Source organism: Impatiens glandulifera, chromosome 3 (assembly GCF_907164915.1).
Source record: "Impatiens glandulifera chromosome 3, dImpGla2.1, whole genome shotgun sequence".
NCBI lineage: Eukaryota > Viridiplantae > Streptophyta > Magnoliopsida > Ericales > Balsaminaceae > Impatiens > Impatiens glandulifera.
The window spans coordinates 34,212,746-34,231,612 of NC_061864.1; the positions used below are offsets into that span (position 1 = coordinate 34,212,746).

At 31.1% G+C, this 18,867-nt stretch overlaps 2 protein-coding genes and 1 non-coding gene across 3 annotated transcripts; 2 read left to right on the forward strand and 1 right to left on the reverse strand.

Annotated features, from left to right (window-relative positions):
- The first annotated feature begins 5,969 nt into the window (after window positions 1-5,969).
- LOC124931793 (telomeric repeat-binding factor 2-like) lies at window positions 5,970-10,674 on the forward strand. The gene is made up of 5 exons (XM_047472343.1): window positions 5,970-6,699; window positions 7,268-7,683; window positions 8,811-8,968; window positions 9,689-9,755; window positions 9,852-10,674. Exons 1-5 carry the CDS (start codon window positions 6,009-6,011, stop codon window positions 9,891-9,893), a joined length of 1,374 nt encoding a protein of 457 aa, XP_047328299.1. The 5' UTR covers window positions 5,970-6,008; the 3' UTR covers window positions 9,894-10,674.
- A 713-nt stretch (window positions 10,675-11,387) lies between these two features.
- On the reverse strand, window positions 11,388-18,370 carry LOC124932782. Its single transcript, XM_047473461.1, has 10 exons — window positions 18,105-18,370; window positions 17,869-17,964; window positions 17,579-17,653; window positions 16,423-16,491; window positions 14,179-14,255; window positions 14,000-14,088; window positions 13,186-13,315; window positions 11,984-12,074; window positions 11,840-11,905; window positions 11,388-11,634 (listed from the first exon to the last, which is right to left on the reverse strand). The coding sequence occupies exons 1-10, from the start codon at window positions 18,264-18,266 to the stop codon at window positions 11,509-11,511; spliced, it is 981 nt and encodes a 326-aa protein (XP_047329417.1). The 5' UTR covers window positions 18,267-18,370; the 3' UTR covers window positions 11,388-11,508.
- On the forward strand, window positions 13,678-13,749 carry TRNAP-AGG. Its single transcript has one exon. It is a non-coding gene; the product is annotated as a tRNA-Pro (tRNA).
- Window positions 18,371-18,867: the final 497 nt, after the last annotated feature.

An 18,867-nucleotide genomic window follows, 5' to 3' on the forward strand; every position in this document is an offset into this window, starting at 1 on the left:
GTTGTGTGAGTAGGTGTAGAAGGTGATATTGTAGAAAAACGAAACATTTTTTTATTAAAGATAAATGTCGAGAGATGTATATACGACCGGTTGGTAGGTGGAGACATTTATAGCCTTCGTGAATCGAGCTATACCCAAGAAAGGTACATCGATTGGACCGAAAATTTGTCTTGTGTTGGTTGTAAGGTCTTATGAGAGGGTAACAAGCACACCCACAAGTCTTTAGAGAAATATAATTAGGCACACACTAAAACAATATTTCATATGGAGAGCGATGATCTAGAGAAGGTGATGAGTGTCGATTGATAAGATATGTTGCGGTGAGAGACGCATCATCCCAATATATTGAGGAGGTACCGATGCATGTGCCCTTAAGGTGATGCCGATCTTAGTGATATGCCGTAATTTTCGTTAAGCAACTCCATTTTGTTCGCTCGTATATGGGCATGAGAGTCGATGTTGTATAACATGAAGTTTTGTCAATGACCCAAGATTACGATATTCTCTACCCCAATCAGTCTGGAGCATTTTTATACTCCAGTTGAATTGTTTTCAACAAGTGCCTTAAATTTTACAAATGTAGATAACACATGCGATTTATTTTGAAGTGGGTATAACCACGTATACCGACTATAATAATCAACAAAAATGACCATATAACGAAAACCATATGTAGAGAAAACGAAAATTAGTCCCCAAACATCAAAATAAATTAAATCAAGTGAAGTAAGTGTTTTTTATACAAAATTTGGAAAAGATAATTTATGAGCTTTTCCAATCTGACAATGCTTCAAAAACATTAAAGTTCGTGTTTCATAACATAGGTAACTGAAAATGAGAAATAACATAAGATGTGGTGGCAGCACATAGGTGTCCAAAACGAAGATGCCAAGTAGATGTTGAAACTCGAGAGGCCGTAAGAGCATTTTAGGGATGGTTGATGGAGAAATATAATATAATTAGTCTTTAAGTCTGCCTCGAAGAACTTCCATCTTCGTAGAACAATCTTTTACCAAATAGTAGGAATGATGAAATTCAAAGAATACATTATTATCAGCGGTAAATTGAGCAGCACTCATCAAATTCTTGACAATTTGTGGAACATGCAAAATATTTTGTAGATGTAGAGTTTGATTTCCATTATTAATAATAGAATTGCCAATGTGATATATGGATAAAGGATTACCATTACCAATTGAAATTCGTTCAGTACCTTGATATGTCGAGTGAGTGTGGACATTTTCTAAATCATTCGTAATATGATCAATAACACCCGAGTCTGGATACCACACAGGATCTGAGATCACTGATGGGTTGGCCATCATAACTGTAGGCGAAGCCGAAGGTTGAAAGTTATGATCAAACATACGCCGACAAATATTGACAAGATATCCAAAACCATTACAAAGTTGACATTGTTGGTGAGAGCGATAATTATCCGATGTATGTCCAATTCTATCACAATTGGTACATTTCGGACGTTGATTACCACCATTATTATTTCTGCGGCGGTACCCATCACGAGAAAATAAATTGTTTCCAGATTGAAGATTATTGGGTCCATAATTTGATCCAAGTCGACTCGAATTATTATTTATATTATTGTTGGACCTATATAAAGGCATTCCATTTCAGCTACCCTCAGACTCGGACTCGGGTCCATTGTAATAAGAATTTCTAGCTTATAATATTCAGAGGGTCCTAAATTTGATCACATTCCTCGCGACGATGGATTCCCGTGAGAGTTTCTTCCACCTCCTCCATGTCTTCTGAAAGTAAGATTGGTCGAGACATTATTGGCAAAAAAAATGTGCCAACTCTAGTCATTGTTCGTGGTTGAGCATAAGTCCGATGAGTTCCTCGGCACTCACTAGTTCGAAAAGGGTGGTTACAGCAACCACTAAGGCTTCATATTCTAGTCCAAGACCACTCATTGTATGAGTGAACAAATCGAGTTCATAAACTCTTTCACCAATTGGTTCAAGTGAATCTGCTATAGATTTTATAGATTGAAGGTATTCATTCATTTATTTATTACCTTTCTTCTGAGTCTGGAGTTGTAGTCGCAACTAAACCAAATGAGCTTGTGTTGCGAACATTTTTCAAGTGTAGCCCAAAGATGCAAAGAGGTCTCACATGCGTCGCCAACAACTTGAGCAAGAATGGAATCTGATAAGGTAGAGAAGAGTCAACTTATGATTCGTTGATCTTTCTCCTCCCATTCTTCAAACTCAGGATTTACGATGATGGTGAGTTTCTCTTCGTCATCGTCAACAACAACTTCATCGTCCTGTACCGAAGTAATCGCTGCATAGGGGGCTGGGTGGGATTTAGTAATAAATCGGAAAAGACGGGTTGCCTTTAAGAATCGGTATAACTTGACTTTTCCAGATTACAAAGTTGTGCTGATCAAGATTAACAGAGATCGATTGAAGAAAGTTATGAAACAACTTATTTTTATTTGATTCAACCATGGGATCGAAAAAGGAGTAGTCCACGAGACGCTCTGATACGAAGAGAAAAATAAAAGATAAATATAATATATGTTTTAGCCGTAAATCACTTTGCCTGTTTTTCTTAATGAGTATAGTGAGTTAAATACATATAATAGAATGATTAATAAATACACATTACATTAATTAATGTGACCTTTGATATACCCAAGTAAAGTAACAGCAGGTTGACACTTTGTTTGAGATAAAATTAACTTTTGTGATTAATTTTTGTTGTTGATATCGATGATGGGTTTTGTTGTTTAATAGATAATTATTGTTTCATTATATACTTGTTAAAAATATTGTATCTATTTCAGCTTTATGTTCAAACAAATTTGAATTTGTGATTTTCGATTTTCGATAAAAGTTGTTGCATCTTACGAGATAATATTTTTATATGATATTTGTTGGATGTCTAATATTAATGTATGCTTACTAGATCTTACCAATAGAAACAAGTGACAAAATATGTTCGAACAGATAATAAATTAACCCCATATATGTGATATCGTATATTAGGTCACAAGAGAAAGGTGTGATGAAACTTTATAAGGATGGATGTTTCAGATCAATTATGAATCTGATTATACATGCATATAATGCCTTAAAAGACAAATGACAAAACTTCCTTTTAGTGGAAAATGAGAACGTTTTCAGAGTTATTAGGACTAATACACAATAATGTATTGGACATATATCAACTGAAGCACGTGGATGTTATAGTTATGTCATTACCTTTATAGATGGCTATTCAAAATATAGATATGTGTGTTTGATTAAATACAAATATGATACTTTTGAAAAGTTTACAAAGTTTAAAATTAAGTACAAAATAATTAAACAAAAATAATCAAACAATTTGATATGATCGATGAGGTGAATATTGAGTCAAGAATTTCAAGATTATCTAAAAGATAATGATATGTTATCTCAAACGATTTCATCGTGTACACCACAACATAATTGTGAATGATTTTTTACGTCGACAACGACAACCTGGATTTTTTTCATGGGATCTCTATTTTTTTTAAAAGATAGATTTTGAAGAATAGTCAAATGTGAGAGAAATTAATTTTAAGATTTGAAAATTTAAATTTATAAAAATAAGGCTTTGTAAACAACTTCATAACTTACCAATCCCGTCAAATTTAGAAGAGATTATGAGTTTTTTAATGGAAAGTATGTCATAGGCCTACTTTAAATTTTTTTAATTTTAATTTTCTCACGATTAGAGAGTCGCCGCATAATTTATAAAAATTAGTGAATTTAAGATAAACTATAAAGATTTTCGTGCGATGCATACGGATAAAAATATATTGTTACAACGTTCCACGTTCATCAAATTTGGTGTTGAATTTAAAATATAAAGTGTTATTAGTCTAGTTGGTTAAAGAATTGTATTTGTTTTGTTAGGTTGCGAGTTTGAAACAGACCTATAGCATTTTTAATTTTATTTTTAACGGTTTAAGTTTATGGGCGGATCAACCTAGAATCTGACCCAAATATCCAATTACTCTCACATATATATCCAAATTAACCACAGCTCTCGATCCGGCAATCCGGACACTTTCAAAATTAAACATCATTATATATATATATATAGAATATGTGTGGAAATGTATTTTTTAGACGCTATGTCCCACAACGCTCCTAAGGTCTATTAACTTTGACCATTTTTAAAATCATTTAAGTTTTGCAATGTTTTGAAATATTTTATATGTTAACCTATGATCACATAAGCCAAAAATGTGAAAAATAAATAAATAAATAATGCCAACAAAACTAAAATGAAAGCCTAGCCTAAACATGATAAAAATATATACGAAAACCATGCAAAAGGATCGTGGTTAGCCTCCACGGTTGGCAAACTTGCATTTTAGACGAAGTGTAAACCCAGCTCGGTCAGAATCTGCACCCTCGGTCGAACAATGTGCAACAATATCGGTCCCAAATGCAGTAGACAAGAGCGGTCTCAAGTGCAGTAAACATCATCGGTGTCTGGTCAACAGCAACATCGGTCACAAGTGCAACAGACAACATCGGTCCATGATCAACAACAATATCAGTATCAGGTGCAGTAGACAACATCGGTTCCATGTGCATCAAAAAGTTCAGATTCTTGGTCCTAGGGTACAACAAGCTTCGGTCATCGGTCTTCGGGTGTAGAAAATATCGGTCATTGATCCTTGGTGCAGCTGGCTTCGGTCCTGAGGTGGTGCGTACAATGATGTATACATTTTTTTTAGTTATGCGTAAAAATTATATTTTAGAATACAATTTTAATTGTGATTTTATAATCTTGGTTTAATTGGATTTTTATAAGTTGTTTTCAATATTCGTTTCTTCTTGTAAGTTTGTATTATGTGAAGAATAATTATTTTTTATTAATATATTTAAAATTTTAATAATATGTAATGTATTTTATTTTATTATGTTATTTTAATTTGGAGGGATGACATCATTATTAGTTGAAAAAAAAATGTGAATAAAGAATAAAGTTGATTTTTTTAATTTTGTAAATCAATCGTCATAATTTCAAATTATAATTTAATAATTTTTCTAAATATATTAATTAAATTGTAATTTAATGTCAAAAAAAATCTTCAAATAGATCATAAGATTTTAATTATTTATATATATAAAGTTTCCTGTTTTAATTTCAATGTTATTTGAATCCAATAACTAATTGATACATGTGAATTATAAATTTTCTTTCTCTCACAAATTAAATTAATATTATTTATTAATTACATATGAATATGAATGTTATATATTGATAATATTAATCTATTAAGGAAATTATACATTAAATTATTATATATATTTTGGAACTAAATTATTATATATAATATTTTATAAAAATAACATAATAATTTTTAAAAATATATTATTAATTAAATAATATTACATTAATATTATTTACTAGTAACATAAAATTATAACATAATAATATTAAATTATTATTAATTAAATATATATCATATTAATATTTTGAGAATTTAAAGAAAAAAATTCTACATTAAATTATTATATATATTTTTAGGAGAAATAATATAATAATTTTAAATTATTATTAATTAAATATATATCATAATAATATTATGAATATACACCAATATATATTCATATATCATTAAATATATATTAGATAATAATTTTTAAAATGAGTATATTATTTCTCATAAAAATATATATAATAATTTAATACATATATATATTTAATTAATAATAATTTAAAATTATTATATTATTTTTATTAAAATAAAATATATAATAATTTAATATTTTATTTTTTATTTTAAATTCACAATATTCATAAGTTAATTTTGATTGAATTATTTTTTTAATAATTCACATGTCTCGAACAAAACATATATATATATATATATATATATATATATATATTAGATTTTCCATTATCATGTCTTGTCTTGAAAGATTTCTGTAGATTTTATGCATCATCACTCTTCTTCTTTCACAACTAGGGTTCCAGTTTCTACACCATATTTTTCAATGGATCCATATTTTTCAATGGATCCATATTTTTCTCTATGGATAATCGACTTTCTTCTCCGACAACCGCTCCACGACAGGACTCTCCACAAGATTATACGCCCTCTCCCTCTCCCTCTCTCCGTCCAAGATTCGACCTTAAAGAAGGCGATGCTTCTTCGAATAATCGTTTCGGAGATTTCCAAGGGCATGGCTTCCGAGAAAATGCTCTTTCTTATGGAACTCATCGAGGAGTTGGATTACCAGGAGGGTGTTGCAGCTTCTGAAGCCATCAAGACGGCGTATTGTGACGTGGCCGTGGATTGCACACTGAGGCTGCTCGAGGAGAGTCAGGACAGAGAGGTGAAATACTTTAATGCGGTGAAGAGAATCTGGAGGCGAAGGGTTTCTAAGATGGAAATGACGGAAAATGTTGGGCTGGTTTCTGAGGTGCTATTGAATTGGAGGGATGATATTGAGAATTCTGTAAGGGATGCTAGTGTTTATGAAGATTTGCTGAAGAAGTGGAGAGACCGTGAAGCTCTTAAATCTGTTAGACTTTATGTTGACGAAGCGTGGGAGACCATGGGGCCTTCGTTTCTTGAACTTATGATGCAGAGGCTAAGTAATGAGCAAATTACGGAAATGTTGAAACATAATTTCTGTCCAGTTAACCATCAAGATCAACATCTCAATCCGAGTACTAGTGCAGGTAACAATTCTCTTATCATTAAAAATGTTTTACTCTTCAAATGAAATGACGCCTCTTGGAAATTTCCATGGTTTGTTGGAGGAATGCCATTTTCCTTCAATGGGTATTAGATGCTTCAAGTGTTCCTTACAAAGTTCATTCCTGTTTAGTTGGTTTGCATTCTTATTCATCTAAATCTTTTGAAAGATTTTACATTTGATTTCTGCAATAGGGTATTTCCAGTTTTTGCTGTTGGTTTATTTATACTAGTCTTAAGAATGGAAAATCTCAAAAATAGCCAGTCTTCTGTGTCTCCTTGTTTTTTAGTTGGCTTAGAAAATCTTCCAGGAGTCTGAGCAATCTTTTTTGTAACTTAACGAGTTTAGGGTTCAATGTTTCTTGAAGCAGGTTTATTTAGACTTTAGGGGAATATTTGTGATATAAACAGTTCTATTCATTTTTTTTCTGTCGAAAGTTGGCGCAAATTTTCTCTCTTTTTGTGACTTACATTAAATGCGATTATATAACAATTGAATACATATGCCTCATGTATTGTCTTTGATAATTGAATTTCTTCAAATAACTGTAGAAATGGAGAAACGTTCTATTCTTCCTAGGCGAAAGCATGTTATCACAAGACTCGGTAGAGGAGCAAAGATTAGTGATTCAGATAGCAAGGATGAAAAAGCTGCTTCTGAAAACGGTTTCTCCTTTACACCTGAAGTTAACAAAATGCAGGAAGATCTAAGAGCTAGTTGTAAGGACCTGCAAGCTGTGGTAAATGATCCTCTACCTGAGGCAATACAGCTTGCTGACAAAGTAGTCTCTAGCTTGCCAGGGAACAATCTGAACCAGAGTTGCCCCATGGATGTAGATAATCTATCTGCTGCTACTAGTGATGGGGCTATTGCTGTGAATGAGACTCAGAATAACGATAGTCATGCATGTATCGTTAAGAAGAAACCCAGCTTAATGGAGAAGAATGCCACTGCTCGTGTCTATGAGGTAATTCTTCTTTTCCCATGTTATCATATTATGTTAATATTAAATCTTAGGGTGTATTTAGATGAGAGGAATTTGAATTAGTAATATAAATCCCAAATTCCAATTCTCTTATAATTGAAATTGAATTACAATTCATTTCCTCTGTTTTGTAAAATTATAATTCCAACTATAATTCTCGGGATTTTTTTATAATAAAGGTAGAAATGACAATTTGAATAAATATTGTTATGATATCGGTTCGACACTTAACCGTGTTGTAATGGTAAATTAATAAGATGTTTTGTTTGAAAAATAAATAGAAAGAATAAATATTGGAATTGTAATTTTGAGATGGGAGGAGTGGAATTGAGAATTACAAAATGACATTGATTGGAATTCCATTCTAATCACAATTCTAATTCTTAATTATAAATGGTCTTACAAGTTACAAACATAGGAATTTGAATTAAAACCCCCCAGTTCCAATTCCAATGTTTCCTAACACACCCTTATAAATTTATCATTATAAATTAAAATTGTAGATAAAATTAACTTAACTGTACTTGAGATTATAATCCACTTACCATATCTAATTAGATGATTAAAAGTTTATAATTATTATTATCTACATAACAGTTATTAGGTTAAATCTGTAGAATATTATGAATTCCCTCCAGAAAGCAAACAGATATGCATTGGCTGCAATAGGACACTGAGTCAGCCCTTTATCTTAGAATATCATAAACCATGATGCAATTTCTGAGCTAATTAAAATAAAGAGGAAAAGAGTGCAGGCTTCAGTTGATGAGAATTAAGAATAACAATCAATAAGTTTGGTCCACCCATTATTGAAACTAATTATGATTAGAATATTGACATAAGGTTTCCTTTTCAACTTTTTCAGCCTTTTTATAATATGTATCAAATTTGTATGGGCTGAGTAAATTGAGAAACAGACACATTGCTAGCCATTTCTAAGAACCAAGCTCTGATACCACTTTAGAATGAGAAGGGAAAATATTTGAGACTGAAGGAATTTTACTTTGCTTTATTCTTGTCTCTAAAATGCTGAGTACATAAGAATATTCATAGTTTAACACTCGTGAACAATTCTTTTGAGCTTATATTGCAACTTTATTGGTTTGTAGTGGGATGATTCAATTGATGGATCTAGTATTCCCTTGTCCACTTCAAGTACAAGGCGTGTTTCTCCCATAAAGGTGCTTAAGATGAAAAATGTGGGAAGGAGAAAAAATAAGAGATGGAGTACTGTTGAAGAAGATACGTTGAGGACTGGTGTTGAAAAGTAAGTTTATCAATTATCAAATCTTTTAGCATTATACATATATATATATTCAAAGTATTATAACACTAGTTTATTTTTATTTTTCACTATGGCTCGCTTTCTAAATTTGTTTCTGATTTGGATAGAGAAACATAATTAAAACTCTGAATATGTTCTGGCTAAGGGTGTGTTTGACAAAACTGAATATTAAGGATACTTAATTTTAAAGTGTCAAATGTGTTAATAAATGTTGGAAAAATCAAATAAAAATTTCTAAATCTAAAGTACTTGGTATGTAAATTAATTTGATAAAATGTGGGGAAAGTACTTATAAAAGCTATTTTATCCTTATAATGACTTAATTTTAATTAATTTCATGGTTAAAATTGTATTTTGAACGCTCTTACTATATTACTGAGTTAGTATTAGTAAATTAAACCATATTTTTTTACTTAATTATTTTAGCCTGAGTTGAATAATATTTATCAAATAAACTTTAATTCAAATAAGCACTAAATCATTTAGATTTAAGTCATAAGTTGTGTTATTAAACACTACCCAAGTCTTGTTTTCAAATGTCTATGTGTCTAGATGGAGAAACTTCTAAAATAAAGTGTTTCCAATTGGTGGAATTATTTGAATGTGACACTATTTTTGTCTATGCATATTAGAGCACATATCTTAGCAGGAGTATGTATCATTGATGTTTTATATGGGTTTGATTCTTCTTCTTGTTTTAAGGTACGGTAGAGGGAATTGGAAGCTCATCTTGAATATGTATAGAGATATTTTTGTTGAGAGAACTGAGGTCAGATTGTTGTTATACCATTTTGGTTGAACGACTTTAATTTTAATATATTATGTTGCAAGTAAGATAAAAAAGTAATTGTTATTGTTGTTCTAGGTTGATTTGAAGGATAAATGGAGAAACCTTACAAGGTTCTGAATAAATGAATTCTACATTTTAAGAGTATGTAGTGGAAAGGCGTTTGGTGAAACAAAGTTGTTATGAGACTTCTATTCGTCGTGATAGATTGGATTGAAGATTTATTACAGTACAAGTTTCTTTTTACACCTTCTGTAAGGAAGAAGATGAGTTCATTGAACACATTTCCTTCGTTGGTGCTCCTACCCCTTGACTATATAAAGAAATTCTACTAAATGATGTCACTACAAAAAGGAATGCTCTGATTGAAGTGAAGTACTATGACTTTAGGGTATCGAGCTAACTTTTCAGAGAATAAACTTGTTTTAGAAAAAGTGAAGTCACCACAAAGAAGAACACCCTGATTAAAGTTGGGGTTATGGTTATGGGGATCATGCGGATGGACGCTCCTCTTGCATTCTTAAAAATGTGCGGACTTTGGTGCTATAATCTGTGAAATCAATATGGATTGTGAAGAATGTCTACATTCCAGAGGGTTCAAGTTAACAAGATATGGAAGACCACAACACGGGTTAGGATATGTGGTAAGTTTCCCAACTGGCGTTGTTTTTGCAAAGAATGGGGCCTCGATTAACCCCACGAGGGCCACGACTATTGCGTCTTGTGAGTATGGCTTTTTGGGTTCTCAAGTTTCTTTTATGATGTTTATATACATGTTATTAAAATAGTATTAAGAAGGTAAAGGCTCAAAATAGTTCCTTGAACTTACAGAGAAGTCAATTGTTTGTCTTGGATTTTGCTTTTGGATGCCTACTTCATTTATTCTGGATTTGTTATTGCTATTCTTGCCAATTAAGCATTGCCAGACAATGTTTTAAGGGTTTTTTTTTTTCTTTTCTTGAAAGTGTTATTGATAAATATAGTTTTAATATACCGAAATTGATATTTATTTATAACTAAGAGTTTGTTCGGTAATGTTTTATTTAAAAAAGGTTGATGGTGGATGATTTTGAGAACAAAGATTTTTATATTTTATATTTATTTTTATTTTTATTTTATTTTTTATAAAAAGATTTTGAGAGTATTAATTTATAATGATATTTTTAAAATATTGAGTATTTTTATCTTTTAATTCATCTGTGATGTGATTTATAAAAAAAAAAATTATAAAGTTACTTTTATTTTATTTTTTAGATTATGTAATTTGTTTTAAATTAAATGATTTATGAGAAACACAAAATTTAATTTGAGTAAAATTTGTTAAATAGCACATACCCAATTTATGAATGGACTAAATCTAGTTTATGTAATGGGTTTACCCATTTGCTCCCTATTAGAGCTTATTGATGATTTGGTTGAAAAATAAAACATCTTTGTGAACAATACATATGGCAAAGCTTAACTGTTTTTGGTTAAATTGAATAAATATGATTAGTATTCATTTAAAATTATATTTGACATTTCCATTCATGTTTATTCTTTCCATTTATAAATTTGACAATTTGTTAAAAAGAATTAATTATATGGCTAATAATACATGTTAATAAAAATGGATATTTTCTCAAGTTTTCACTTTTCACATAGATGAAGTGTTTACATATGAAGAATGTTATTATGGTAATCTTTGATGTTCATTATGAAATAAGAGAGACTAGTCCCATCACAGATATTTCAGTTATGAAGAAGTAGCATTCTCAATTACATTAATGCAGTCAATGACACTTGCCTTTTTTGACATTGCAGACATTAGGGTTTCATGAATAGTTTTATTGTTCTTTAGGAGGGACCCAGCAAATAGTACCTGCATCAAACATTTTATAATAAGCAATTCATGATGTATAAACTATGTGAATCTCTTATACCATAAAAAATCACAACTTAAACAAAGAATGACAAGAAAAAAGTAATTTGAACCATTTTTAAAAGTCGAGAAAACAAAATAAACTTTTAATCTGAAGTCATAAAGCAAAAAGAGAAAGAATTCATAATTTAGATGATAAACTCACTGCCCATCTGGTAAGATTCTGTTGCTGATCTTTGCTAAGTTGGGGTTTAGTTCTGTTTATTAATCTCTGCAAATAACAGATTCAAAGTATGAAGTTAACTGTTTCAATGCAATATTGATCAAGGTTTGGTACATTATTTGTAACCTGAAGTGTAAAAAGATCAGCAGATTGTCCAACAACTTTATCATATTGCAGGCCTTCAGCAGCCAGTCCAGCCATGGCTACAACAGCCAACCTCGAAAATTATGTTCATAAATGTGTTCACCTTAGCATCTCAGTCAAATTATTATGCTAACAAAATTCTCTATTTCAAATACTTGAATATTCAACTTATTATATACAACTTCAATAAAAAATAATTATGCAGTCAATAACCCACTAGGAACTCATAAGAGTTTGTGTGCATATAAAAAACAAAATGTTATGAATTCAATTCTTACTTAGAAAATTTAATACCTTATGTTGAAATGAGGGGTCATGACGGTTGAATTGTGCATGATATAAAAGATAATATGGATCATGATTTTTTATACAACTTGAGGCAAAAAATTATCAAATAGCTCAATGAACTTTGGAGATGAAATGAACGAAGGACTTCAATCTTTTATATATCATGAAAGAAGTTTGAAAAAGAATCTTTAAAAAATGTGTTATCTTGACACTGTTACTGGAAAAAATCTTGATTATGTGTACAACAAAAATATAAGTACGCCAAAAAAAAATCATAATATTCTAATAAAGAAAACCTATAATATCAATCAATTTTTACAAAACAATCTATGCCAAAACCAAAAACGAAAATCATTTTTAATAATAGATTTTGTAAACTTAATTAGTCGTGATTGTGACAAATTAACAACATATAGTCTATAGGCTAAGGATTTATAATTTGCTTTGTGGTTTCAATCCAAATTGTCACATTTGGGCAGTTTTTTTTTCAAATTTAACCAGTAGTTGACCACCGAAGATAATAATGTGTTTCCCGGACTCCTTCCCAAACACTAATAAATATATATATATATATATATATATATATATATATATATATATATATATATATATATATATATATATATATATATATATATATATATATATATATATATATATATATATATATATATAAATATATAGTATCTCCATTATATTTATTTAACTGTTATATACTTTTCCATTTTCTTTATTAATGTCTTACTATATACTTTATAAATTGAGGATGAATATAATCACATAATGTCTTAGGAATTTCTCAAATTTAGTCTCAGTTATAAAAGAAATAAGCATGACTTAAAGAAAACAAAAATGAGAAGTAAAATGGTGTATGTAGATTGACACTTGTTTTATACCTGTCCAATTCCTTGGCATCAAGCTGACCACTATATATTTTCTTTTCCAGTGTTTCATCAATCAGATTTATGTGTTCTTTTCCAATATCAAGTGAATATCCAAGTATTGGGAAACCCAATAAATAAGCAACTGAAATTGACAGTTTAAAGTTAGAAAGCCTTTTAGAATCAACTCCAATTAGAACATGAAACTGTTATAATGGTCAAAGTGCTTGAACATTCTAAATGGAATATGTTCTTCAGTGGGAAAGAAGAGAATAATGTAGGCTAAGGACTATATATATATATATATATATATGCAAAATGTAATTTAATGTTTATATGAAGAGGATGTCCCCATATGTAAGTGAAATAAAAGGGAGAAACACATCTTCATGAAAATATCTTGAAGAATCTATTAAGCAAAGAGATATTACTTATAAAATATGGGTATGTTAACTATTTAATAATAACAAGTCTTCCTGTCTCCCTTCCAATTTTTAATTTCAAATTGGGCATTTGGTCTAGTGGTATGATTCTTGCTTAGGGTGCAAGAGGTCCCGAGTTCAATTCTCGGAATGCCCCTCTTTTTATTTAATAAAATATTCATAATTTTCTAAAAAAATTAGTGAAAAAAAGTGCCAAATTGACTAAAGTTTTAAGAGATTGAATCTTCAAAATATTTTGGATAGCATTGCAATTGTTTGTTTATGCCCTTGCAAAGTATAGCAGGGGAAAATGGGTAAATTTATGCCAAAAGATTGAAAGATGACATCCGGGTCACATAGAATTGGACCAACATATTAATGATAAGTTATAAGATTGGGATACTCACCTAAGAAATGAGCTGCTTCATGTCTAGCAATCCTTTCTTGATAATCAGGAAAAAATGACGAAAACCCACCAATGGCTGCTTGAAGAAGCCTATGCCAAAGATATACAGATATAATATGCATATAAAATGGCACAAAATGCATTCTTTATAAGCTGATTTTCCTTATGCTTCTTACTTACCCAGGTGAGATGCTTCCCACAGCTAAAACTATTAAGGAAATGCTTCCAATCAGGTACGGTACAAAGAATCCCCAGTCCTAGATGTATAAATGTTGATAAGAAATTAATTGAATAAACTCTATTGAAAATAAGTCAAATATTATTCAGTATCTAAGACAAATGCGAGATTAACCATTTTGAAACAATTAATTAATTCTCAAGCATCTGTAGATAAAAGTTCATGCATCTCAATATTCATGGCTTGTTTTTCTGACAAGAATAGACAATGCTTCTTGATATGAACTGCGGAATAAACAAAGAAAAATGGACAAGGCATAGAGAATGATATGTAGGCGATATATATGCATAAGAAACAAAGTTAGATAAAGGATGAAAGGTAAATCTTTCTGAAAGACAATAGGATGATCAATATTAGTGAAAAATAGTTGGGTTATGATACATGTAAAAGGTGTAATAATTTGGGAGTGAACTGTGTCATAACTTGTACTCGAAAATCCACTCAAGCTAGTTTAAGTGGAAAGAGTGTAAGTTTGAGAACTTGAGGTCTCAACTTCGATTTCCACTTAAAGAATATTAAAATGGAGGTCATGTTGATGGGATGTTATGGTCCTCAAGAAAATAAACCATGGCCTAAAATACAAGTTATGGTCCTCAAGGGAATAAACCACTAGATAGACCATGTGTGAGATGAACAACAAGCTGGTATAAGACTTGTATAAAAAAAAATTATTTAGAAAAAAAGGTGGCACTATTACTAGAGAAATATGAAGGAGTGAGGAGTCTTGGCTGTGGGGATCGTGCTATTTCAAAAAGAAAGGAATATGAAGTGGACTCAATAGGTAAACATCACAAGAAATGTAATACTTCTGAGGCACATTCATATCAACGGTAACACTTTCGAGTATTAGATTATCCAACCAAAAACATATATAATTTTCTAATGGGATAGTTTGTCCAATATAGTGATTATCTTCAATATAACGTCTAAGGTGTATAACAAAATTCTAGGATGAACAAAAGCTCAGGATGTATTTGATAAAATTGAAAATTAAGTATTTAATACTGAATTTTAAGTGCCAAATTAGTTAAGTCATAAGTGTATAAAATAAAAGATGAATAAAACCAAAACCAAATATTTGAATTTTAAGTATTTCATATTAAAGTTGATTTAATAAAATATGGAATTAATATCGGGAAATTACTTAAAGACTGCTTTAACGTAATTTGATTAATTTTCATGATTAAGGTTGAGTTTTGCATAGTCTTACTATATTACCGAGTTAAGCCAAAACTTTTAGTTTAATTTTCCTTGAATTTAATTAGTTAAGTGATTTTAAATACAATTATCAAATGAACTTATTAATTTTAAACAGTGTTCTAAATGGCGGTCGAGGCGGCCACCTAGGCGGTAGGCGGTCCAATACCACTCCGCCTATACATGAGGCGGTCAGATTATTTAATTATTTATTATTTTTAATTAATTAATTACTAATATTAATATATATATATATATATATTCAATAAAAAAACTCTTTGAAATGACTCTTTACATTCCAATTCATTTATCTTCTTCTTTTTCGTTTCTTATCTCATTCACCTCACCTCCTTGATCATTTACATATTCTTCGATCATCTAATCATCTATCTCTTCTTCAGCTCGTCTACATACTTATTTTTGTTAAATGTTACTATGTTAGAGAATATAAATTTGACTTTTTAGTAAAATGATAATTATAGAACATCTTTATTATATTTATATTCAACCGCCTAGGCACCGCTTAGGCACCCGAGGCAGTAGGCAGTCACTTACCGCTCCGCCACCGCCTACCGCCGTTTAGAACACTGATTTTAAATAACAATTAAACTAAATAAACTCTAATTATTTAGATTAAATGATAAATTGTGTTATCAAATACCGTTTTGAATTGACAGGCAATAAGTAAGAAAAAGGGGCATCCCATCTAAGAACAGAAGAGAGGGATCCTATTGCTTAATCACAAAAAACAAAAGACTCTATATATTTAATAATATACATCTGAATAATAATAGTGCAACTGATATCAAGAAGAGTCCTAAGTTTATGCTATGTGTAACACCATTTTGTTGTGAAATGTAAGGGAAATATGTGTGGTGAATAGCCTTTAACTCGCATTAATCAAGATGTGTAGTTTGTATGTGTATATCATTATTTCTAATGAAAATAGTCTTGAGGTACCTTTGAAGGATAGAATTCAGAGAACTTACCCCTGGAAGCTGCCCAGCAAGCACACCCAAAAATCCTGTTGTCCCCACTACTGTAAAGAGAAAAGCTGCCTGTAGCATTAATGCAGTATATCAGACTCAAGAAAATATGATATACAACCCCTATCTAATTTTACAACAAAGTATTGGGTATAATGAAGTTTAGTGTATTTTTCACTAATTTGATAAACAGTGTTCTTGCTTATTTTGTCATTGTTTATGGAAGGCTACTAACTTATCGTGATGATTCATTGACTAGAGTTTTGTGATAAGAAAGGGTTAGGACTCATGACCCTAAGAAAGGTTGCGCTAACAAAAAGAGTTAGGGTGTCTAGCAGTTATGAAGAGTGGCGGTTAAAAGAATAGTATAAATATAGAGTAGTAGGATTTGTTAGAATTGAATATGCTGAAAAATTAGTTGTGATTCTATTTTCCTCCTAAATTCTCTCTATTCTCATCTCAAGTGTATCTCAATCCTAGCAGTTAGGTCTTCTCTTCTCACCTACATCTCAAAATTCTATGAACTTAATTAATTTATCATCTCAATTCTAGATATATATTCATCAATTGTTGTTATACAAATTGGATTGCCAAAAACAGAATTTAATTGATTACACTAGGACTAAAGGAATAACACAAAAGAAACATCAAGAACTTCAGCCTTTTGATGTCAGAAACTTAGTCACATTAAAATCATCTATCATCAGGGATTAAAAAAACATCACTTAAGCTAGATTAAGTGTTAAGAGGTTGAAATCTTAAGTTTGATTCTCACTAAAAACACCTTGATTGAAGTGGGGAAACGTTATACTATAAAAATAAAAGAACTAAAATGAATGTATTGAGGACAGGGAACAACAGCTGAGATCCCAAATCACTAATTACGCAGTTACTTTTTCTTTTAATTTTTTTAAAAATGATCACGAAGACTTGAATCTACGATCTTATGGTCATGAGTCTTTGTGCTCTACTAGCTAAACGAGCCTTCCATCTACTCAGTTACTAAAAGTACAAATTGCATAAAGTGAACATTGTGCTAAATAAACCAAACACCCAAAAGGAACTTTCATTATCTAGTTCCTGAGGGCAGTGAGTTAACAAAGTTTGATCTTTAGGATTCTTGAACCACAATAGAGTCAGAAATAATAGTCAATCTTACATCATTTCGAACACTTGGGATCGCAAGGGTTTCTGCATTCTTAATCCCGAGAACAGTCAGCTCCCTCAGAGAAGTCTGGTGAATGAAAGGTGAATGTTAGGAAATAATAGACATTCTCACAAAAAGATGTTAACAACATATTTATGAAATTAGCTAGGTAGAGAAGTAAGCAAACGAGGGAATGGGTCCAGATAATTTGTTTACATTTTTTATGTGTATGGGTTTTATAGCTTGTTGTTAAAGATTGGATAGAACTTTCCCAGAACTTCATACTTGTTATGAAGACTGACCGTACGACGTGAGACGTATGGCTGAGAACCCCATCTTTTGGCCCATCCAACTTCACTCAACTGATCAAGTGCCTCTTTAACAGCGTTACTATCTTTCTGCAACAAATCAGATCATGTTCACTTTATAGCATAAAACTTCAGCGGATGAAACAATAAAACTATTTCTTGATTGCGAAAAAGAGATATAGGTTCACAATTTTTACAAGTAAGATGAAAACGGAGCTGATTGACGAGACCTTCTCAATGGCAGACTCAAGAGTGGAGAGACTGACGCCTGAAGCAGCGGAGGAAGCTCTAATCTGCCGTATACGAGTGTTTGTGGCTCCTTTTAGGCGGAATCCTTGGCGTAAACTTAAGGCATGGACCTCAAACACAGCACAAGATGGGACGGAGATCATTGTTGCCCGCCCGCCCTCTCTTTCTCTCTCGGTCTCTCTGGGTATGTGTGGACCGTTGGCGTGGCGATAAGGCTTGAGGCGTGTCGTGGCGCGGACTGTACCTCTCTGATTTCCCGTTAATCAAAATACCTTTTTTTTTTTTATCTTTGAATATTTGAAAAAAAGAGAGAAAATGTAACATGGTTGATTATCCATAATTTATATGAAAAATAAGGCGAAATTTGATAAAAATGACCCTATAAATAGCGTATGTGCATAAATTAAATTACGCAAATAATTATTTCAAAATATTCTGACGAAATTATCCCGTCGCGTAACACGAAGGACATGATTGTCTCGCGAAAGAAAAGTCCGTGAAAAGTCCAAAATATTTTCGCAGGATCATCACGCGAAAGGCACGATCATTCTGAACTTTTCATAGGTTTTTCTTTCGCGAGTCGATCCTGTCTTTCGCGTTACGCGACTGATAATTTCGTCAAAATATTTTGAATAAACTGAGATCCTTTAATGGGTCACAACCCGTAATGTTGTCTGATAGTGATCCTGTAATGGGTCATGCATAAACTGAGATAATGTATGTACAGAGTAAGCTATATCAGGT

Excerpts from the sequence above, each read along its gene's own strand:
- LOC124931793 (XM_047472343.1), top strand. The coding sequence starts at position 6,009 with ATGGATCCATATTTTTCAATGGATCCATATTTTTCTCTATGGATAATC. Across the intron at positions 7,684-8,810 it reads CCACTGCTCGTGTCTATGAG|TGGGATGATTCAATTGATGG; the intron begins GTAATTCTTCTT and ends ATTGGTTTGTAG. Across the intron at positions 9,756-9,851 it reads TTTTTGTTGAGAGAACTGAG|GTTGATTTGAAGGATAAATG; the intron begins GTCAGATTGTTG and ends TTGTTGTTCTAG.
- LOC124932782 (XM_047473461.1), bottom strand. The coding sequence starts at position 18,266 with ATGATCTCCGTCCCATCTTGTGCTGTGTTTGAGGTCCATGCCTTAAGT. Across the intron at positions 16,492-17,578 it reads TCCCAAGTGTTCGAAATGAT|GCAGCTTTTCTCTTTACAGT; the intron begins GTAAGATTGACT and ends TTAATGCTACAG. Across the intron at positions 11,635-11,839 it reads AGAATCTTACCAGATGGGCA|GTACTATTTGCTGGGTCCCT; the intron begins GTGAGTTTATCA and ends TGTTTGATGCAG.